This window comes from Rhinolophus sinicus, chromosome 8 (genome assembly GCF_057876585.1).
Source record: "Rhinolophus sinicus isolate RSI-liver-muscle chromosome 8, RSI-T2T, whole genome shotgun sequence".
NCBI classification, from domain to species: Eukaryota; Metazoa; Chordata; class Mammalia; order Chiroptera; family Rhinolophidae; genus Rhinolophus; species Rhinolophus sinicus.
In genome coordinates this window covers 21038671-21062521 of record NC_142508.1, presented here as the reverse complement: position 1 = coordinate 21062521, position 23851 = coordinate 21038671, and the positions used below count along the sequence as shown (strand labels likewise).

General features: G+C 39.6%; 1 protein-coding gene across 2 annotated transcripts in view; it reads right to left on the bottom strand.

The window, feature by feature from the left end:
• IQUB (IQ motif and ubiquitin domain containing) overlaps positions 1–23851 on the bottom strand; it is a 181205-nt gene that overhangs the window by 47104 nt on the left and 110250 nt on the right. Inside the window, exon 13 of one of the 2 annotated variants that reach the window (XM_088799941.1) lies at positions 10898–14750. The exons of the other annotated variant lie outside the window; for it this stretch is intronic. Coding sequence (XP_088656067.1) covers positions 14658–14750 — 93 coding nt within the window. The 3' untranslated portion in view covers positions 10898–14657. Of the gene's footprint in view, positions 1–10897; positions 14751–23851 lie in introns of those variants that run through there. 2 annotated transcript variants of the gene reach the window in all.

The window sequence follows — 23851 nt, the reverse complement described above, 5'->3', positions numbered from 1 at the left end:
GCTAAAGCAAACCCTGCTCCACAGGGTCAGCCCCTGCATCACAGATTCTCCACTGTAGTCAAAGCCGGTTCTCACAACCAATCAGCCCAAGAGTCAATCCCTCCTACTGATGTGCAAACAGCAACCAAGGCTCAACTACAACAGGAGGGTGCACACAACCTACACAAGGGACACAGCTGGAGCACCCGGCTCTGGTGACCAGGGAGACTGTGCCACTGGGCCCCATAGGACACCCACCATGTAAGGCCACTCTACTAAGACCAGGAGACATAGCAGCCCTACCTAATATATAGAAATAAACACAGGAAGGCAGCCGAAATGAGAAGACAAAGAAACATGTCCCAAATAAAAGAGCAAAGCTTCAGAAAAAGAACTAAACAAAATGGAGACAATCAATCTACAAGATGCAGAGTTCAAAACACGAGTTATAAGAAATATTCAAAGTGATGAAAAGCCAGGACCTACAACCAAGAGTACTGTATCCAGCAAAGCTATCATTTAGGATTGAAGGACAGATAAAGAGCTTCCAAGACACAAAAAGCTAAAGGAGTTCCTCAGCACCAAACCAGTACTACAGAAAATCTTAGAGGGATTTCTCTGAGAGGAAAAAAAAAAAGATAAAAAGTATGAATAATAAAATGGCAATAACTACATATTAACAATTACTTTCATTGTAAATAGATTAAATATTCCAATCAAAAGATAGGGTGGCTGAATGGATAAGAAAACAAGAGTCTTACAATGCTGCCTACAAGAGACTCACTTCAGATTGAAAGACACACACAGACTGAAAGTAAAGGGATGGGAAAAAGATATTTCATGAAAATGGAAACAAACAAAAAAAAATCTGGGGTAGCAATACTTATACCAGACAAAATAGACTTTAGTCAAAACAAAGTCTCTGACAATAGACAAAGAAAGACCTAGTAATCCAACTTCTGGATATTTATGTGAAGAAACCCAAAACGCTACTTTGAGGGGACGTGTACATCCATATGTTCATTGCAGTATTATTTGCAATGGCCAAGTTGTGCAGGCAGCCTGGGTCTCTGTCAATGGATAAATGGATAAATAGGAGGTGGTACATATATACAATGGAATATTGCTCGGCCAGGAAAGGGAATGGTTTCTTGCCTCCTGCAGTGGCATGAATGGACCTGGAGGGTATTATGCTGAGTGGAGTATGTCAGACAATGAAAGAGAGATGCAATCTGATTTCACTTGTATGTGGAATCTAAAGAGGAAAATAAATAAACAAACAAAACAGAAACAAACTCACTGATACAGAGAACATATTGATGGTTGCCAGATGGGAGGGGGCTTGAGGGTGTGTGAAAAAGGGGAAGGGATTAAGAAGTACAAATTGGTTGTTACAAAGTAGTCATGGGGATGTAGGTTATAGCATAAGGAATATAGGCAGTAATATTGTAATAACTATGTATGGTATCAGATGGATACTAGATTTATTGGGGTGATAGATGGGAGGGGAGATGAGGGGCAGGGTGAGAAAGGTGAAGGCACTAAGAAGTATGTACTGGTAGTTACAAAATAGTCATGGGAATGCAAAGTAATCTAGGGAAAACAGTCAATAATAAGGTAACAACAATATATGGTGCCAGGTGGGGACTAGACTAGTCAGGGAGATCACTGCTTAAATCACATAAATGTCTAACCACTAACCACTATATAACCACTATGTTGTACGCCTGAAATTAACGTAAAATAATACTGAATGTCAAGTGTAATTGAAAAATTTTAAAAGGGAAAAAAAGGTGAAGGGGAATAAGAGGTTCAAATTTCCAGGTATAAAACGAGTAAGCCCTGGGGATGTAATGCACAGCAGGGGGAATGTAGTCACTAACATTGTGATTGCACAGTACAATGTCAGGTGGTTGCTGGACTCATCATAGTGACATTTCTTTAAGTATATAAATGTTGACTAACTATGGTGTACACCTGAAACTAATATAATATTGCACGTTAGCCATATTTCAATAAAAATCTTTAAAAAAATGGTAGATACTAAACTTTAAAAGAAAAAAGAAAGAAGTATTGTCCTGATAATTTTGAACACCTAAGTATAAGCTGTTGTTCTTTCACAAGCTTGGAAAAAATCATAAACCCATGGAATTGGAAGGGACCTTAGAGAACAGTCCAGTCTTTGATGAAGGAGCCAACTTGTCCCAGGTCGCACACTGTGTAGAGGAAGGAACAGTAAGTGTCTTCTTCCTGTGCAGCACTCTTTCAACAATATTCTGTTGTTTGCAGTAGATCAGTTACTTCATGGGAGAGTTTGTATAAGACTTGGAAGAATCTGCAGCTCTAATTCTTCCCTCCCACGAGAACGTGAGAAAAGACTTTTATGGCTGTTGCTTGTAAATCTCATTCACTCCACCCCATACCCTAAACTTTCTCTTTCAGAAAATGGTGTCAGTGTCAAAAGATGACCATGATTTTCAAACTTGCATGTTACCGTGTATATGAGGGTATTGTTTTAAGCCAGTTGCCCATGAAATAGACATGTGCATGCAGAAGTTTATTAGGAAAGTGTGTAAGGGAGTGTAAGGGGAAGGATTGTGCAGGGAGGACTTAAGCTAAATGAAGTCACAACAAACGCTCCCCTTCTCATGTGGGTGCTCTGAACGGGGATGATGCCCTGCGACTTGCCCTGCCTTGAGGCCAGGGGGTCAGCTCTTTATGCCCCTACCCGGATACATCAACCACTCATTTGATGCAGGCTGAGCTCAGGGAAAGGGCATAGCCGTGAGCAGGTGGCTTTCACTGGCTAAGGACATTTCCTGGAAGGGGAACCCCGGCAGCATGCTACAGCATCTACTACACGATCTTAATGAAACAGAAATCTACAACAAGTAAAAACGAAAAGGAAGTAATCATAAATAGAATCTAAACAAACTAAAACGTATCTGTATTTGTCTCTCTGTTGGGCTGTTCTTAAAAGAAACAGCAGATAGCAACCGTCTGAAAGTGAAATAACCTGAGGGTTTTATTTATAAACATTTTGCACTTGTTAACAACGAGGGGGCATCAAGAAGAAATGCAAATGCCACCTTCATCTGCCCAGAGGAAGGCTAGCAGAGTCCAGGTGATTGCTTCCTGCAGCGCACCTGCATTGCTTTCACGTTCTTTGTGCAAGCCGTACTGAGAAGCAGAGCAGAATAACGATTCTGAAGTCACAGAAACTAAAGAGGACATATCCTTCCCCAGTCACGCACATCACCATATTTAGAGCTCAATAAAGGGTCACTTAATAAGAACAGTCACTGTAGAATCAAAAAAGGAATGTTTGTAGTCATTCAGAAATGACTGCAAGTATCCATTAATGCATTTAATGAAAGGAATTAATGTTCTTCAATAGAAAAGCTATAATGTCAATGTCCTCATTGAATTAGTTTAAAAGCATGAACCAAGCACATCATTTCTAATACTGTCAGATTCCAAATGTTTGAAGACATAATGATCAATAAGGAAAATTTTAATGATTTATTTACACGTTTTTTTTGTTTTGTTTTCAAAGTCCAACTCATGAAAGAAGCTACATAAAATTTATACACATTTTCAACTTTCTCAACTGTCTTTCTTCCAGTCAAGTTGAAAATGAAACTAAGTTTTTATTGACATCTTGAAATTTTAAAGCGTATCTCTTATTAGTCCGCAAATTGCCTTCATTTGGGTGTGGATGTGTGTGTAGTTATTCTTAGAAGTCAAGTTGAACAGGTGATTCCTTGAGGTCACTATGTTCTCAGCGAGAAGGAAGAAAAAAATATTTCTGTGTGAGAACATCAAATAAGAAATTAAGGATCAATTTGAAGGAATGGAAAAAAATCTCCTATTAATTTGTGGCTCCATTAACCTGCCTGAGAATCCTGACTTTTTATACCCAGTCTAATCCAGAAAAAAACTTGGTGGAGGACTATAAAGCCATCTGATTTTCTCGTATGTGATTCAAGGAATATTTCAAAGCCATACCTGATTTTAGATATCTTCCCGCAAACAAGCTCCCAAAGTTTTTCCCTTTTAATCTGTACGGAAATACGCTCTATTGGAAGAACTCATGGGAACGCTGTCACCATTAAACATGATACTTGGAAGAAGGCCCAGGCGTTGGGGTAAATTTTATACACTTAGTATCCTGTACGAATTTGATGATTAGACATTTGTTTTGTTGTTAACCCAGAGAAATTGGCAAATTATATGCTGAAGAGTTCTGAGGAGATGATAGAGCAAAGTAGCTACTTTTCAGAGGGTAAGGAAGGACTATAAAAAGACTGGCAGAGAAGGGCTGTGGCATTTGAAGCAGGAAGCCTGGGAATACATGGCCAGGAGATATGGTCAATAACATAAAGCCATATGTACGCCTGGACGGCATAGTTTTTCGGGTGCCAAGTCTGTTAGCTGGCTTCCTATTTCTAATGCTCGTCAAATAATAACTTCCTCTGACCTACACTGCAGGTTCCTTGCACCTTTTCATACTTTTGTATTTGAGAATGTTAACATGCTTCCAGTTCCTTTCTCTTCTTAGCTCTGAAGACTTATTTATTCCCAAGGAGCACACTAAGAAGTAAAAGATTAAAATGTTCCCACTTATGAGCAAAGTATTACTTACTTATGTTTTACTAGCAAAGAAATAAGAAACAATATTTAGTATTTTGAGTGTGTGTATGAAAGAGAGAAAGAGAGAGAGAATTAGTGTATGTATGGAAGGTACCTATTCATGTAACTATTGTAAAATAAGAATTTTTAATGAGCATACCTCAAGAATTTGAATACTTATCCATAGATAGCATCTACATATAGACTCCTAACATGATTTTTCAAAGTGCATTACTGTCTAAATCCTAGCAATAGAAATGCATGTGCTTATATAGTATTGCTTCTTTTTAGGCTCCATGTATTTGAGTAGAAAAGGCTACTATTAAAGGTTCTAAAAGCTATACTTCAGAGGTACACTAGAACTTTGAATGTTCTGAGATTAAATATGAGCAATTTCCTGCTCTTTTGCCTGGCTGGTAATCATTTACTCCAGTGGGTAAATTTGTTCTTTTAAAAATGCTTCTTTTGAAAAAAATACCTCAAAACAGAGCTGAAATCAGAGTACTGTGTACTTGCTCCCAACACAAAACTACCAAAATAGCAAAGTGGTTGGTTTTTTCACTTAAAACCCAGTGGGGGGAAAAAGGAGGGGTGGGAATAAGCTTTAAGTAAGAAAGACATATCTAAAGTTCTTTTCACTAAATAGAAGGAAAACTACAAATTATTGGACGGAGAGAGTTTAAACCTTGGCATTAGTGGAAGTATGTAAGTATATGTCCTGTGCTCAAAGGACCCCGAGGGCCAAATAACACTTTGTTCTGGCACTGAATATCTATTCTTACCCACTCCCTACCTCCAAGCTCTGGCAAGAGGACAGTGCTTTTGGGAACTGGCAGTCCTGTGTCCAGGTTACAAGCATTCCAACAATACCTGTATGCGTTTCTTATACAGAAGGGAGAGGAGAATGATTTTCAGAACCAAAATCATAACGAGAAAGAGGGGTTACATAAGTGAGGGAGCCAACTGGAGAAAAGCATGGTATTCCCTTAGCTTGTACTTGCATCACTCCACCTCCCTATGCTCTCGAGGTTGCACGGTGTTGGGAGAGGCTGGCCTCAAACTGGATCCCGTCTGCAAATGTCCTGACTGTGGAAGCATCGATAGAGAGCGTGGCCTTGCCCAAAGCGATCAGCACGAGGCCCACTTTGTAAGCGTGGCTTTCCCTTCCATGTCTGTGGTGGAATTGGTCACCAGGCCTCACTTCAGGCCGTCAGTCGGCATCTTTATGTTTGGTGTTCGTTACCCAAACCCTGCAGACTTTTCAAGTGCAAAGAGCTGCCTAATCCACAGATAAAACCAGGACACATCTGAGCACTGAGCTTCTAGTGCCATCCAAAGAAATAAACAGATTGAAGTTTTAAACTTGGAAATGTCATGAAAAAGTAAATAACTACTTATGGAAAAGACCCCATTTAATGCAGTATTTTAAGCCCTAATAAAATGCAGCATAATTCCAATAATAGGCAGTGTATTTTGAGCAACTACTCATGCCATTGACAAGAAGAAAAGAGAAAAATAGCCTCCCGGGGTCCAGACTGAAGTGTGCCCCGAATTGAAAAGGAAACAAAGAAAAAGGAAATACAATAGAAAAAATTCATTATCTTAGTTATTGCAGCAAAATTATACTGGCGCGTGACTTATCAATCACAGATGAAAGATGTAAACAACACCAGAAATCATGCTTTCAGCAGAGACATCAGTCATAAATGAGGTTTCATCATTTATATGCTTGTCCAAAGCGGCGATTTAGAACTATTGCTACCAGCTCTGGCTGTATCCAGAATAATAATTATGAATTAAGTGGTGAGCAGATGCTTAGAAATAAAAGTTTGCCCTGGGCTGCCAGGAACCTAAGGACAGAGCTAACATCCCTATAAACCACCAGTTTAAGAACAGAATTGTCAGTACAGCCACAATGTACCGATTTGCTAAACATGGATGGACGTTAGCCGTGACATTGCAAATATGGATGAGTTCACGAAAAGAAACTATCTGATACATAATACTTTTTTTTTTTTGCAGATCTGTGCCTACTCTGAATATCTTAAAGCATCAACTCAAAATTAATTCACAAGAAGAAGAGAAACAGGCTAATAAAAATTATATTTATAAGCTCATACCAAGAAGTATGTGCTCAAAATGGGATTCATTCTTTCTCGTTGCTATTGGAATGGACAGTCAGTTTTCCCCCTAAAATGAAATGAAACTTTTAGAAAATGTATGGCTGCCGAGAGAGTGGTTTCTCACATGCCAAGCTATGTCAGCAAAGTTGGGAATAAATCATCAAAGAAATCTGCCTCATACTATACTGTGGTTCATATAAAATAATACTTAAATTTCTACCCACATGAAGCTACCATAGGACAACTAATGTGAATGAGTTCCCAGCATTCCATGAAAAAATATCCTCGAACACAGATAATTAGCATTCTGCCTTTTCTTGCAGCTCTGATTAGTCTTTTTGTACTTTCCCTTTTTCTCACACTGTCTCCATCATACTTCCCTAAAAATATCTTCCTTATTATGAGATTAGAAGGTTTGCTTGGCTATCCTCAGTCTTCTCCCTCTCATTGTTTCCTCTGTCACTAGTCTGACCTCCTTAATCGCCCCTCTACGTCACAATGACAAGAATCATGGACTTCCCCTCCCCCTTTCCAGACTGCTGACATAGCGTGTATTCAAAGTTCGTGGTCATTTAGCAGGAGAACCATGACTGATATTCTTTCTACAAGTGGGCTTGGATTCCTGCCCTTATTGCTTGAGTGTATGTTGAGGTTTTTATCCAAACCAATTGACAAATGTTTGACTAACAATGACATAATTTTAAAATTTTGAGATGAAGGATTATCTTTGTCCTTTTGTGGCTTCTGAGAAATATTTCACCATGGATTGTGAAAAGAGATTTCTAGCCCATACATTATGAGTCCCTTTTACATTAAAAAAACAAACACAAAAACAAAACAAACAAAAAAAACACACAATTAGAGTAAGAGCCCATTGTAATATAAGACAATAAGGTCATAATATTAATACTATTTTTGAATGCTTACTGTGTGTCTGAGTCTATTTGTTATAAATATATGCATGACCCTACGACAGCTATTGCTCCGTTGTAGGGATGAGAACACTCAGTCTCTAATTAAAGTTATGTCATTTGACAAAGTTTTGTCCTACTGAGCCGCTCACATCCTCAAACATCAAATCCATGTTATTTGTTCCCCATGACTTGATGATATATCAGACTAATTTGAAGGACATGATTTTATTTTGATAGAACATAATCCATTATATAGGGAAATATTTGCTAACAGACTTGTACAATATTTTCATTTCACTCCCATAACTCTTACTAGTAAATGGCTCTGGGTTTGAGATTCTTCCATCATAAGATTGAAATCTACACTCCTTTTTCCTTTGTGCTGTCTCTCTCTCTCTCTCTCTCTCTCTCTCTCTCTCTCTCTCTCTCTCTCTCTTCCTCCCTCCCTCCCTCCCTCCCTCCCTCCCTCCCTCCCTCCCTCCCTCCCTCCCTCCCTCCCTCCCTCCCTCTCTCTCTCTCTCTCTCTCTCTCTCTCTCTCTCTCTCTCTCTCTCTGCAAAGTTTAGGGAAGGCCAGACTGTTACCTGAGTAGCATGTTCTGCTAAAAAGTCTTTGCTAACTCATGTTCTACTTAATCCAAGAGGCAAGCAAAAAGGAGACACTTTTCTTTAGCCATCAGGGTGGTACTTCCGATAGTAAGGAAAATGCTGCTGAGGAATAAGCATAGCTGAGTGCCTAATAGCTTGCCCTTTGGAAGGAAAACAGCAATCATTTTTACTCCCGAAATTCAACTGGTTACAGGACAGACATGTGAAAATGAAATCAAGTTAATTATCTCTTTCAATGAAAATGTGCTTCTAGACATACTAGTTAAACATTAGGACTTAGAGAGATCAATTTTGTAAACTGCCGACCTCGGAGAATTACTGCAGAGGGAGAAACGTGTATAGGAATTATTCAGAGGTGAAGTTGTATAAACAGAAACGAGGCCCCTTTGTTCACATGGGATGTGTGGGTCACGGAAATAAGGTTCCATTATAGATTTGACTTCATTCTCCTTGTCTATGAGGCACAGAGAGTTGGTGAGGATTCACAGAGTTAAAATCAATTAAGAAAGACAGAAAAGTGTGTTATTTTCCTCAGTAGAACCCTAAACCCCTTAACACCACAGACCTCTCTTATTAACCTTAGCATCACCGGACTCCAGCACAGAACTTAGTAGTTTCTCAATTTATGTTTGTTGTCCTGACACAACGTGAGAATCAAATGAAATGACCATCATACATTCGTCTTTAAATATGAAATTATATATATGGTATTATAATCTTGAATACGTAATTCTTGTTATAACTTTATATGCATTTAGTTATCTAAGTTTTACAAACCTGAAATGTGCACTATTTTTATTCCCCATTTTATAGGTGGGGAAACTGAGGCACTGGAGAGTTTAAGTAATTTCCCCAAAGTCACATAATTAGTAATGGACTCAGCTGGGATTTGAACCCAGGATTCTCTTGCCCCGGAATCCACGTTCCTACCCATCGGGCGATACTGGTGTCTCATAAAGTCACATAAGGGAATGTTTTCCTAAGGCGCTATAAACTTGGTCATGCATGAGGCTGTCATTTTCCATATTTCGCTGTGAACTCTTGAACTCTCTCAGGAAGGATCTGAGAGCTACTCACCTTTGAATCTGATCCAGCAAACCCTTGAACATACTGAGATCTGTTTAGAGTTGAATGAATATATCAGAACAAAAGCCTCCCCTGAGGGGAAAGGATAACCACAGTGGGAATCTTCAGAGGTAGCACGGAGATGTGGAAAGTGACTACGCGTGAGTCCTGCATTCTCAGAGACAGGATTCATTCACTCAAGTATGGCAGGACCAAAGTCGCCTCAGAAAGGAAATGTAGGGGCAGTGCCCAAACTAGGATCTAGACCAAAGCGAGGAAACCTGAGCTCTTTGGGTAAAGCCTAGAGTTTACAAAAGGAAAGCAGAGTTTTCTCAGGGTCGTGCTTAATGTGGCAACCCTCCAAATAGCATGTGTGGAGAATAGCAGCCAGCTCAGAAATTCCTGCCAAGTTGTAACATACAGGAAATATTTTCCTATTGGGCCTTTCATCCTCTCCTGTTAGCAGACTGATTATTATTTTATCAGATTAGTCAGTTGGCAGCTGGGAAGTAACTCACAGAATGGGAAGGCTTTGGTGGGTGAGTGGAGGAGGGGATGTAAACAACACAAGAATAACTTTCCTACGTCAATGAGCCCAGGGGTGGGAGGTGGCATCTCAGGGCTGGGCAGGCCCCTGGTGGTGGGGCACCTGGAGAGACCCCAGCCATTCTTTGTACTTGTAAGGGTGGGTCATGAAGATGTTTTTGGATAATGTACCTAGTGGACAAAATATTTTAGTAGGTATACGAAGACCTGATATTTCTACAAATGGTATAACACTGAACAAGTGGCTATGCTTCCTTGGCTCTTGGTTTTCTCATATGTAAAATAGGAGAAAATTGGACTAAATGACTCATTCCTATGGTTCCTTCCAGCTCTAACATACTGGAAAATCTACCACAAGGTCATCAGGGCCAAAGTCAACTTGAATCACTCAGCAGTTATTAAAAACAAAAAGAAAGAAAGAAAGAAGAAAGAGAGGAAGGGAGGAAGGAAACGAAAGGGAAGGGGAGGGGAGGGAAGAAAGAGGGGATGGAGGGAGTCAGAAAGGGAGGAAGGACGGAAGGAAGGAAGAGAGGGAGGAAAAAAGGGAGGGAGGAAAGGAGAGAGGAAGGCTTTGCCAAGAATTTGTGTTGTCTGAGAAGGCAGAAGGCCTAACCCAGCCCGGCCCCCTGCCCAGAACTCTGTCTTGCACTAACCGTAAGCTTGTCTACTTCAATGTCTTCAAAAACTATCCCAAGCCAAGATGTCTTAAGTACTCAAAAACATACAATTAAATTCAAGATCACTGAAAATCTTCTCAAAGGAGGAATTTTAAAAGGATACGAGGGGTTACATTCACTTTAGAAATCCCTTCAACTTTTAAAAGCAAACATCACAAATTCCAAGACTAGTTCTCACTCATGCTGGATTCTGTCATGCTGGGGTTTAGCGCCCATGTCATGAACGCAACAAACACAGTGAAAAATTATTTTACAGATTCTCTGAGGATCCAGAGTTTTCTAAATTCAAGTCCATCCTCTCTTCCAAGAGAGTGATAAATCTGAGATATAAACAAGTCACACACACAGAAGGACTCTAGAATCATAGTCTATTTATTTACAAATATGCACTGTTTCTACACCATATGGTTCGAACAAAGACATCAAAAAGTGAAAACAACAGCAGGTCACAGGCAGAGCTGCCATAGAGATGCTCGTAGCTCAGATCCCAGGTCTGGGCTATTCTCTGAAAAATATCCACTCTCATCTGCTCAATCACAGGCTCTTCTGTTTCTAGAACTCACAGAACTCCACTTCCCCTTTTCCCCTACGGATGAATTAAATGCATGCTTTGCACACCAGGTTAAAAAGATAACCCCTCCCTGTTCCAGTGGTCCTTCCTTTCAAGAATATTATTCTGTCTGGTGATTCCAATAGTGTTGAGAATGGCAGATGGCAGGGGGACACCAGACATGGATGACAGGCATGAGAAGTTTGTCAGAGCAGGAACATCGCATCACACATTCCTTATGGCTGTGTTTGTCCTCATTTCAGTGACTCCCATCTTAACCCCGTGTCCCCTCCCCTACCTCTCAGCTCTTCAAGGCTCCCTGGGGAGGTCTCTCCTCTCCCCTTCACCCTGCTGCCCAGGGTCCAATGTCTTCGTCCCTATCACACTCCGGACCATACCCACTTTCAAAACATACTATCCATGTTCTAAACATCTAACCAACAATAGTGAGCTAGTGGACCCTAATGAAGACCGTGGCTAGAAAACATACATTTAGAGCATGTTTTAGTGGATAGCGTGAGACAGTGGCTACGAATTATTTTGGGAATCAAAAGATATACATTCAAGCCCCTGTTTTATAATACAGTAACTTTTCTTCTTGTTGGGTCTAAACTTTATAGTCTTCTGTTAGGAGATAATAATAATAATTTCAGAGACTTATTGAATGTTTACTAGACTATTATACAAAGCATTTATATGCATTATCTCATTTAATTTGCACAACTGTCTATCAGCTGTGCATTCCTGGTGACTCGCTTTAGGATGAAGGCTTAGAGGGAATAAAAAGATCTAAGGTATCAATATATATTCTTTGAACTTAGCACCAAACCTCACCTTACAAGGTTGTTATAAAAATCAAATAAGATGACGTATGGGAGGGCATACTATAAGTCATGAAGGGTTGTGTAAAGGTGAGAACATTGTCCTAACAAAGTTCTTCAAATTAAAGAAGCTAGCATGTTTACACACTATATTAAATTGGGGATGGAGAAAACTGGAAGGCAGGCATTAAACCTATAGACTTCCTATTATGGAAAATGAGGGCTCAGCATTCCAGGAGGAACAAAATACATACAAGAAATAAGTGTACACAAATACACTCTGTGATTCAGGTGAGAGAGAGGCCTCTGGGAGCTCAGGGGTAGAGAAAGGTAGAGCAAGAACATGTTGCATTTCACTATCGCTTGTTTCTTCTTTCTTCAGTTTTCTATGTCACTAATATGAATTCTTCCCCAGACTATCCCTTAGAATGACTAAATGCTTGAGAAAGCTATTTTCTGAAGCGTCAAAGAAAAATTGCCCTGGACGGGTTAACCAGGGAAGGAAGACTTAATTCAAACTACCGTACAAGGACAGATAGGTTAAATTCAACTCCTTTGCAATAAAAAGTGGTGTGATTTGTAAGCACTGGGGTGAGCTAGTGGGGAAGTCTGAGAGGACATTCCCTGAGAGGTGGAGCATTGATTAGGCCATCTTGTTTGCTAATGGGCAGTTGTCAAAGTCAGGCTCCCTAAACTTCAGCAGATACCAGGCTCCATCTTCCATAATGATTATATTATAAAGGGATGCCTCCAGGTCCTTAAGAAAGACATTCCTGGGTAGTAAGACTGGCAGGAGGCTAGGAGAAAATTTACATCTCAAAGGGGCAGAGAAGGAATTTGCAATGGCAAGTTTTCCAAATTAAATGCTCTAAGAAGAGGGAGGTCAGGGGCCCATGGGTCCAGAAGAAGCCTGACTACAGTTCAGTCAAGAGTTAGATGAGGGAAATGCTAAGGCCATGTAATCACCACCACTAAGCACTGAGCACATCAGATAATTAGATTCTTTATTTTTCCCCAGACACATCCATCCTGAAACTCTCTCTTCTCTTTCAATGCAGACTGGTTGTTCTCCAGGCCTGATGCACAGCTGTCAACCTAGGACTTCCCTTTTCCTCTCTCCGCTTACCTGGAAACACTAATGTAGTAGAATACATTGATTTAGTAACCTGCACTCTTCATTAATACCCAAGACATGGCACAAAAAATAAATTTTTGAGGCTTCAAAGGTTTGAAAATGTGATTTTCTAGTCTCTTCACAAATCACTGGGATGGCTATTGAATTCTAAGTTAAAAGTCATTTTTCCCTCCTAATTTTGAAGATACTCCCCTGCCCACCATCTTCTGACTTGCAGTGTTGCTGTTGAGAAGTCTAATGAAACTTTGTCCTTCATTTCTTGAATGTCAATGCATTTTATCTCTAAAAGCTTTTAGTAAATTCCTGTTATTACTGGTGATTCAAAATTGTATTCACTGCACTGGACTTTCGGGACCATCACTCTGAAACCATATGTCCTCCAGCAATGCAGATGTCACTGCATTAATTCTTTGAAAATTTTCTACCCTCCGCTTTTCTCTGATTTGTTTTTTGGGAACTTTTATGAGTCAGATGTTGGACCTCATGGATTTATCATCTAATTTTCTCTCCTTTAAATTTCCTTCCCTTTATGTTATGTTTTACTTTCTCAAAAAAAAAAATTCTTGAGTATAATCCTTTCATTGATTTATTTATATTCTTCATCTCTCGATGTTTCCATTGCTTTTTTTTTTTTTTTAGAGTATTCTGCTTTTGCTTTATGTATATAATATTATCTTTTTCTTTCTTTTTTTTTTTTTTTTTTCCTGATAGGGTATAGACTTAAATATAGTACGTTAAAAGTCCCATGATTTTTTTCCTTTTTGTCCTCCGGAACTCTTTGTTTGTGATTGATTGGTTAGTCTTTCAACTGTCTTTTAAGTTGGAGACCTTTTCCAACTGGGGTAACCTTGGTTGTTCATCCATATTTGAGAACATGGCACTGCAGAGCTACTTGCAAGTACAAACGAGCAGACTTCCAGAGTCAGAACGGTGCACACAGGTTTCATTAAAGGCCTCCAAATGCCAGCATCTTTGCAAGATATTATTCATGCACTACCTGTCGTCCTGTCTTTTTTCCATTCTTCTCTGTCCTAGTCAGTGTCCCAGGAGGCGGTCCCTGACAACCACACATCTTAAGTCCCTAAACAACTGCACTGGGAGTGGCATTATTGGTGAGGCTATTGATGAGCAGAATGGGCCAAAGGTCAGAGTCTTTTCCCTGGTTATTTCCTTGCTTCAGCACAGGGTCTCTAGCAGGATCTGTAGCCCTCCACACTTCAGTTTCTGTTCTGAGGGTTTTAGTCCTCTGTTGTACTTCTCGCAGGCCTCCACTTCCCTCCATTGTCCTTCAGCTCCGAGGATATAATGGCTTCCCACTGTCCCAGTTGCTAGGTGACTCATCATCCCTCATTTGTTCACTTACAGGCTGTAAGTAGTTCCTTCATTAACCTCTCTTCATCTGAATCATCTAAAGCGAATATGCTTTTCTATCAGGACAGTATTCACAGGTCATTTCTTTGTAACGCTTCAGTTTCTCCAGAGCAGAATTCTGTAATATTTATCCAGGCAATGAGAAAGCGGGTGCCTGACTGAATGCTCTCACAGCAAGGAACACTGGGGTGGCAGTTCAAATATCCAAATAGTCTTTATTGCCACATTATCATTATTTTATTGCAGTAACTCTCCCTGTCTTCTGTTATCCCTGGTGCGTTTGAGATTTATTCTCCACAAAGTAAATTCCAGTTTTTCGGTAAGGTTGGGCTACAGGGGAAGGAGGAAAGGATCATTAGGTCTAATTGCCTCTCAAATAGGTTTTAACCAATTCATTTTGTTTTCAGCCTCATGTCTCAGCCCAGTTGTGTGTAGTAATGGGTGCCTCTAAGTCTTGAATCTTTCATGAGTTCTGCCTCCTATTGATAGATGCAATATGCATTCAACACTATAAGTTTCCCTCTAAGCACTGTTTTCTCTGCATTCCCAAATTCTGATAATTTGTGTGTTCATTTTAATCTAGCTCAAAATATTTTTTTAAATTTCTCTTGAGCATTCTTCTTTGACCCATGTGTTACTGGAAAGTGTATTGTTTAATTACCAAGTAATTGGGGAATATCCTGCCATCATTCCATTACTGATTTCTAGTTGAATTCCATTATAATCTGAGAGCAGACATTGTATGATTTCTATTTTTAAAAAATGTTTTAAGGTGTGTTTTATGGCCCAGGATGTGGTCTATCTTGGTGAATGTTCCATGTGAGCGTAAGAAAAATGTGCATTTCCCTGTTGCTGAATGAAGTACTCTGAGGGTATCCATTATATCCAGTTGATTGATGGTGTTGTGAATTCACCTATAATAGTGGGTTGGTTTAGTTGTCCTTGCTGTTCTGTCAGCATTTACCTCATGTGTTTTGATGTTGCATGCACATTAAGGATTGCTATGTCTTCTTGGAACAGAGCGGGGAAACAAAAAGGTCAAACAGGGACTTTTATCAAGTTTATCAAGTGTTTTGTGTTACAAAATCTTTCCTTCCTGTCCTCCAAAAATCTTCCAAACAACAGTATAAAACTTATTTTATTCACTTATGCTTTCTGGAGTGGGTAGACTTTAAGGGAAAAGTGCTGACCTATTATGAGTCCATGCTGCACAGGGAGAAAAGCAGCATTTGGGTTCTGTGTTTTCTTTCTTTCTTTCTTTCTTTCTTTCTTTCTTTCTTTCTTTCTTTCTTTCTTTCTTTCTTTCTTTCTTTCTTTCTTTCCTTCCTTCCTTCCTTCCTTCCTTCCTTCCTTCCTTCCTTCCTTCCTTCTTTCTTCTCTCTCTCTCTCTCTTTTTCCAATAAACAACTATTAACAATATACTTAGGAATTATACTAACTACGATGGATTATAAATCTGTATTTTCAATACATTTACAATATATTGAAGACACAGAGAATTTCACTGATATTAGGGAAAAGTGAGGAAATTGTGTGAAGTGCTTTAGCAAAGTAATGAACAGACCACTTGGTATAGAGATGAACAAATTAGTCTCCTACTACAAAGGGCTACATTCCAAACAAGGGAGGGTAGAACACAAGGACTAATACTAGAATAACATAAAAAATAATGTTCTAGACAGTGCAGTGGTTTGTGCAGGAACAGTGAACCTGAGGTGAATGACACGTTCAGGGGCAGACAAGCCATTCGGTGTGGGTCCAGGGAAGGGTACAGTGAGAAATTCTGCAAAGTGAACCCAAGAGCAGACTGTGGAGGGACTAGTGAACTTCAAACTTCACCTTGGAAACTGTGGAGAAATTTTCAAGAATTTTAGTATGAGGGGTGAGACATAAACATATTTTGATTAGAAGGCCACTTGGGAGTGTTGTAAAGGATAATGATATGGGCAAGATGGGTGGCAGGGAGACCAGAAGAGAAGTGATTGCTGTCCAGTCATCACAATTACTCTAGGTTGATGAGGCTGCAATAGAGGCAGGGAATCTAGAGATGAAGAACAGAATGGGGAAGAGATTGTGGTGGGTGGTTAAAATCTGTAGAATCTTGTAATGAGTTATTGGTGTGGAGGAGAAGGCAGAATGAAAATATGAAGGAAGAAGATCTAAGACAATTCTGAAGTTTCTGGCTTGGGCAACTGATGTCTAGGGATGCAAAGGCCTTTCAGAGATATGCACACAAATGAATGTTTAGAGAGCAGAGACTCAAGAACAAAGAGAAAAACCACATTGAAGTAATGGGCCTAATGAATAGTATTTGCTTACTCAGGAGAATACTGGAGGCTGGACATTTCTAGTTAAGACTCAAATGTAATTGAGTTCCTAATATGTTTCTATCTAATGTCTACAACTCAGGAAGGCCAGACAAAGCTTACCAACCCCAAGGGGAAATGCAGTCTTTGCGGGACCTGAGGCTGGCTACACCTGACTGTATCCCTCACTGAACATCCCGAGACACAACCGACTGCACTGCTCAGAGCCCCATATGGGACCACAGCTAACAGGAAGTATCATCAAGTAACAGGAAGTATCATCAAGTAACAGGAAGTATCATCAAGTAACAGGAAGTTATTATCAAGTGTGTGGCCTTGTCATTACATATGAAATGGAGCTGAATAGGCAAATCTGTAGAGGCAGAAAGTAGAATTCTGGTGATAAAGGACTGAAGGGATGAGGGAATGAGGAGTGAGTAACTGCTAATGAGTAATGGGGTTTCTTCTTGGGGTGATGAAAACGTTCTGGAATTTAATAGTGATGGTGGTTGCACAACTTTGGAATACATGATAAGTACCCAACTGCATACTTTAAAAAGGCAAATATTATGGTATGTGTGTTATAGCTCAATTTTTAAAAAAAGGAAAGAAAAAAAAAACATAGCCAACTCTCACAACACACGTGTCACCCAACAAACCATGTGGGACATCTCCTTGTCTTAGGACCTTTGGACCACAGCATTATCCTCTAAGCTGGGCTCAGGTCATCTCACTGGAGACTTTCTGCCTTGGACAGTAGAAGCTTTGTTTAAGATATCAGCTTTTATAACACTCCTTTTCACCTATAGTTTCTTTTATCCTTAGAGGGGAACCTACTATCCATGCACCAAAATAGAAGGAACAGGGAGAGAAGACAATCATTTCAACCAGCTCAGATGACGAATGTCTGCAGCTTCTAGATGACACACAGCCATTTTATATAGGACACCAAGACATACTTCATCAAAGAAATAAATGCACACATAAAAACACACCAAACACACGCCTATCTACCAAGGAACTGCAATCACCATCTCCATTATGTTTGAAACCTAATCAACTTTTCAATTAGGTGAGAAAGTAATGATATACTTAAATTTCATTTTAGAAAGACTGGAATGAGTTTTCATTACCAAAAATTAGATACCACACACTTTGGGCAAATACAACACAATGAAAAGATCATGGGCTTCAAAGTCAATAAGATAGGAGTTTCACCACTGGTAGCTTGTGGTCTCAGATAAGTTGTTTGGAACACTATAAACTTTTGTGTCTTTAACTCTAAATTGAAGATAACACCTCTCTCAAAGGATTAAATACCATAAAACATGCAAAGTGTCTAGCAGCATTTGGCAAGATGATTTCAATGAACATTACTTCGTTCCTTGTTATGACAAAGAAAGGTTTAGTTCTCTGGTCTTTTTTCCAATCTCTCCAACCCCCTGTGCTGTTTTCTCTCCCCACTCCCTTTCTTTCTCTTTTACATTCCTTAAAAAATCTGGGGCTGCCTGACTCTTGCACTGCAAAGGAGATATCAAAATCTTAGATTCTGTAAGATTCTTTGAATATCTTCTTTTTACAAAAGGAGAAAATACCCTATCATATTTTAATTTTTACTTGTTTCTAAGAATCATATAAACATAAGAAAGATGAAGATTCTGGTAGCTCAGTGCTTTTCCATTGCTTCGGCATAATAATGTAGCAGATAGGTCTCACTGGCCCTTTCTCATCATTCTCATCCAAGCCCTGTTCAAATAGGATATCATTTGCATGTTGGCAAGACAGTCACATTAATATGCAGTAATAATAAAAGACAGAACGCAAACAAGGAAATAGAACACCTTTTTAATAACTGATGCATTAAATGAGGAAGTTTTCTTTCATGACAGTGTATTGCTTGACTTTCTGCAGAGAGAAGTTCATTAGGTTTCATTTTGAGGAACCGATGACATTTATTCTAGCCAGAGATGGTTTGATTTGGCCGAAGTCTGGTTAGGATACAAAGAGGCGATTAAAATGATTTTCAGTATTTTTTTCTAAAGAGCAGTCCATTAATGGCTTGTGAATATTCATCCCTCAAACCTCCTACTCTATTAGATTCAAATCAGAGTTCTGAGTCTGATGTTTTTATTGATATAATTAATAACAAATGTTACTCATTAACTTGGTTATCGCTAAATTGGACATTTGACAGATGTACTCAGGGCCTTGCTCCTGTGAATTTAATATAGATATGAGGCACCATATCGACCTCAAAAGATGAAATCAAGAACATTACTGTGGAAGGGAAAAAAAAAAAAGTGGAGAAAACACTGTACCAAGCTTTGGAAAGGCAAAAAATAATGATTTTTAAAACTAATTCCTTGTAGGTTTCTCTGAACATCATGCTCAAATAATTCAAGACATCTGTTCAGTGTACAACATCAATTGAAATGTTAAGATAGTTTAAAATACCAAAAGCAAGAGCACTGCAAAAAGCAATAATATTCAACATGGCAAGATTAGAGAACGAGAAAAAAAAACCAAACAAAACGAAACACCACTTTGCTTCACTCCTCATTCTACAACCCAGAAAATCTAGCGCCTGTATAATCAGAAAATCTAAGGAGACACAGCAATGAAATATTTCTGCCCCACTGTAATTCTGCAAATTGTAACCTTGAAAATTGTACTCAAAGGCATACAGTGGATCACAAAGGTATAGGCAACTAGGTTCACAAATGCAGTCTAATGACCCAGAATAAGATTTTAAATCAGGCCACATTAATTTGGAATTTGTCCCTGGGCTGAGTTGATGTTTACCTTCACATTATTTGAAAGAAAAATCGGAATGAATGCAGCAAGGATTTTGCTTTTATTTAAAGAAATAGATGATTTTCCGGCTCTAGCATCAGCCTTTACTGTGCGAATCCCTAATCCACATCAACAGGCAGGTGGGACTGGTGGGGAGGGGAAGCGCAGTGAGAGAGGTGGACTTGACCCGACATAATCAGTAGGCAGCGAGAGAGGAAATGGGGTTCCAAGTGGCCAGGGTAGTTACTGTTCGGTCTACCCCATTTTACAGACCAGGAACTGAAGCTGAGAGGTCACTTGTGCAAAACGCTACAGCTGGGAATCAATTCTCAGAATCGATTCTAGAATCTTAATCCTAATTTTTGCCTCCAAAGCCCACGCTTTTCCTCTGAGGTCATTTTCAGGAAGGCAATGGAAAATTCTCATAGAGTGCCTGCTCAATAGCACACTTCCAAGATGAACCCTCCTCTAGCAAGAAAAGTGAGAGCAGGCCAGCGTGTCTCAGGGCTCTCCCCCACTGCCTGCTGGGGCTGTTTTCTCTCCTTGGTGCCACTCGAAAACACTAGTGTGAACTGAGGTCTCACCAGCTAGAAATGAAGATGCCCCCGTATCCTCACATGCAAAAGCCACCTGTATACATACACACCTATTTGGCACTGGAGGGGGTTCGGACAAATAGGGTAAAATCCCCGTTGCCAAGATGCTTACAGGCTGACTTGAAGACAAGGGCAGAGTAATTCTTGCCTTTACCCCTCAAAAAAGAATATAATGAGAATTTCAGGCAACTGTGGAGGAAATTGGAAAGGGATATTTTTGGTCAAGAGGACTTTCAGAGGTCCTACATATTAAACCACATAGGTGGGAGTCAAACTTACAAATGTATCACAATACATGTTTCTACGGAGATAGAATGTTACTCTGTTCTTTTTTCTGTACCTCCTTTCTAGTTTTACTGCTTTCACACCTTGTGTCCTGTGGCCCACCTGGGGTCTCCAGCTCCCTAAGCCCTACCTTGACTATGAGGGACAATTTTATGCTCAACATCTTTTGTTTTCTTTTCTTTCCCTTCAAAACTCACCAGTCCTATTTTCCCATTCTTAGTACTCTGCTCTCTCCTGGGAAAATCCAAACCTAAGTATCAACTCTCCCAGATAAAAATGATGCTTTAGTGGTTACAGTGAGTTACTGTGGCTGGTAATATTAGCCATTGAGTTAGGATCTGGAGATATTCTTACAAAGAACACAAATATCTCCTGTTCAGTGTATCTGATGTCCCACTCTACCTCCACCCATATAAAACAAAAATAAGAGTCTTGTAGGTAAATCCTATCTTGCAGAAAATGTGAAAAAAATAAAAGACTAAACTAGGGTTGCCATTCAAATTAACGTATGTCAAAATTTCAACAAATCCTTGGGACTCACTGTGTAGTTATCAAGCTATTTGCCGGGTATAACCAATCTCAGTTCACTTCTGTGAACTTGTGTATGGTTTCAGATCCAAAATAAGATATATGTATAAACATTAGTAAGAAACAAAAGCTAACTATAACCAGCATAGACACCATTTACTTAAGAAATAACCCTGCAAGGGAAAGATTTGTAAAAAGGTTGCTCAGACAACTATGTTTCCTAAACCTCAACAAGCGACTCCTTGTGCCTAATAAAACAAAGCGTTTTGAAATATAATTAAGTTGGAAGAAATATAATCTTGGAAAATACTACTTCTTTTATGAGAAAGACTTAGAGCATTTGGGAGACAGTACCATAAGGACTAAAGTTTATGGTGACTAAGTCATTCTAAATATAAAGATTCAGTAGTAAAAACTTACCCATGTGTCTTCATCACTGTCTAAGGGACTGGTTAATTCTCCCTTAGAGGTAAAGTCCTATAATGGAGACGGGTACAGTGTTCCTCAATTGTGACCATGATTTTCATTGCCCCAGGGAACTGCATGACTCCCCACTCTGAAACTATGTAGTTACCAAATGGCCTTGTAATATTGATTTGTTTTTGTAAGTCAAACTTCTGGTAGGAAACAATTTACTGGCCAGCTCCACGGGTTTCTAGCCTACTTCTTAGTTATTTGTGGTTATAAATTGGTTATGTACATAAATAAATTTTCAGGATGACTCAATCTTCCAAAACTTATTTATCCCCGACTACAATGAGAAAATGTGGTTTCAGTACTTGTAAATGGAAGGCTATGTGATGACCCGCTCTAGAAGCAGACACTCTTTGAGACTCAGGCCCTGAAAAGCAGCTCTCCCTTTTGCATGGCACTTTCCTCATTCCCACAGCAAATGTTCATTTTGAAGATTAAGCATCGTTAGTTACATTCATCCTCTGTGTGCGCATGCTTAGGAGTACTTTCTGTTGTCTTGTCTCACTTTGGGAAGGATACATCACCCGCATATTTATAGTGATGTCTTAAAAAAGCAAATTGATAGTCCAGTTAATTTGAAAAATATGTGCCAGGCATTGTTTTAGAAGGGAATAGGGCCCTGAAATCAATCAGTAAATCAAAGGGAGTAACTCAAAAAACATTATGGGGTTCCCATATCCAGAACAATAAGCACTGTCTGTGGGACGAAGAAATGTATCAGTGGTCGCAATACAAAGAGTTGGAGCATTTGGGAGACAAAGCCAAGGCAGGGGCTTTGGGGCAGGCAGAACACGGTCAACTCATAATTTCCTCACAACCACCGACACCTATGACGTTTTTAAAAATTGAAGAATTTTGAAATCAAACGGTGACCGTGCCAAATACTTTCTATTTCCAATGAGAGAAAGGTGTGCCCGAAGTTCCAAAATTTGCCTGCCCTCACACTGTCTCCTAGAGTAAGCTGGGACCTTTGGAATATTGATTTAGACCTTGCTATGTCCCACCCTTTTTTTTCCATTTTAACTTGCACTGAGGGACACAACTCATGCCCTTTCATCCTTGCTGGTTGCATCACTTAGAGACATTGTATTAATCAGAGGTAAATAATTGTTTTATGTAGGTCTGATTAACCTCACATTGATTAGCATTGGCCCAAACTCTTCACTCTCCCTGAGTAAGTCTAACACGAGCAATTGAATCTATTCAGTTCAAAATGTATTTGGGGGCGTGGGGGTCTATGCACCTGCTTAGGGTAGGAGAGAAAGAACCCCCACTCTGCTGAGCAGAAAGTCTCAGCTGCTAGAAAAAAGCAGAAAGGACGTAAGGCAGCCCAGCTAACAAGATAAAGGAATTGCCCACAGCAAAGAGTCAGAAACTAGGTTGACAGATACTCTGTCTTTACTCTTAGGTTAAAAAAACGTCTCTGAAGAATTACTATCCGGAGGCAAAGTGAATATGTTTCTTCATTTCAAATAGTCCCAAACCGTATTTAAAGAATCTTTTTCCACAACAGACAAACATTAAATGAAGAATGACTCTCATCTAGTACATATCCCACCACATGTGAAAATAACATAAGTGGAATAATAGTTTTCAAAACTTTTCTTTTAATATCTTTTAAATAATTAACTACAGGTTATCTTTTAAATGGCATCATAGACTTTTTTCTTTGGAAAACAGCTTTGTGTACAATCTCTTCTCCCCTGTATCCAATTTAATTAAGCCATTCTGTTCATCAAATATACAGCAGGAAAGTGCGGAGAGAGCAGATGGCTCAGGACAATTTGCCTGTGGGACAATTCAATGCAAAGGTCCTGTGGAGAGTGTCAATTGCATCATTAATATGAAGAAGACACATTTGCCTGAAGCTAAACTAATGTCTCAGACGAAAAGGTCCCAGGCAACCCTGAAGTCACCACTAAGATTTCCGGACTCACCTTGGATTAATGCATGACTTTTCTTACTATCTCATTCATGCATTCATTCATAAACCATTTATTAATGAATTGCATGCCAAGTACTATGCTAGGTGCTAAAAATAGGAAGTCACAATGGAACAGGAGTCCTGCCCTTAAAGAACTCATAGGCCAGTTCCAAGGGCTCTTATTTAGCCCCATCACACCAGTGTTATTTGAGGCTGGTTTCCATTCTGATTGGTCAACACTAGTGCCCTACTGGTGCTGCAATGTTTTGAACAGCCCCTACCCCCTTGCTGTTTGTAACAGTAAATTTCAAGAACATGGCAGAACTTAAAAACCTGCCACTGGGTGAGTTTCAGTCCAGGTGCATTCAAGATCCAGTGGGAGAATACACCAAGGAGAGGAAGTTCACATGACGGCATTTGAGAAGGCTTCACAGAGAAGATACGGAGCCTTAAGGAATGAAGTTTGGGATTGAGGGTAAGAATGGGCAAAGGGCCTGAACGGGCAGGAAAAAGCTGAGCATTCCC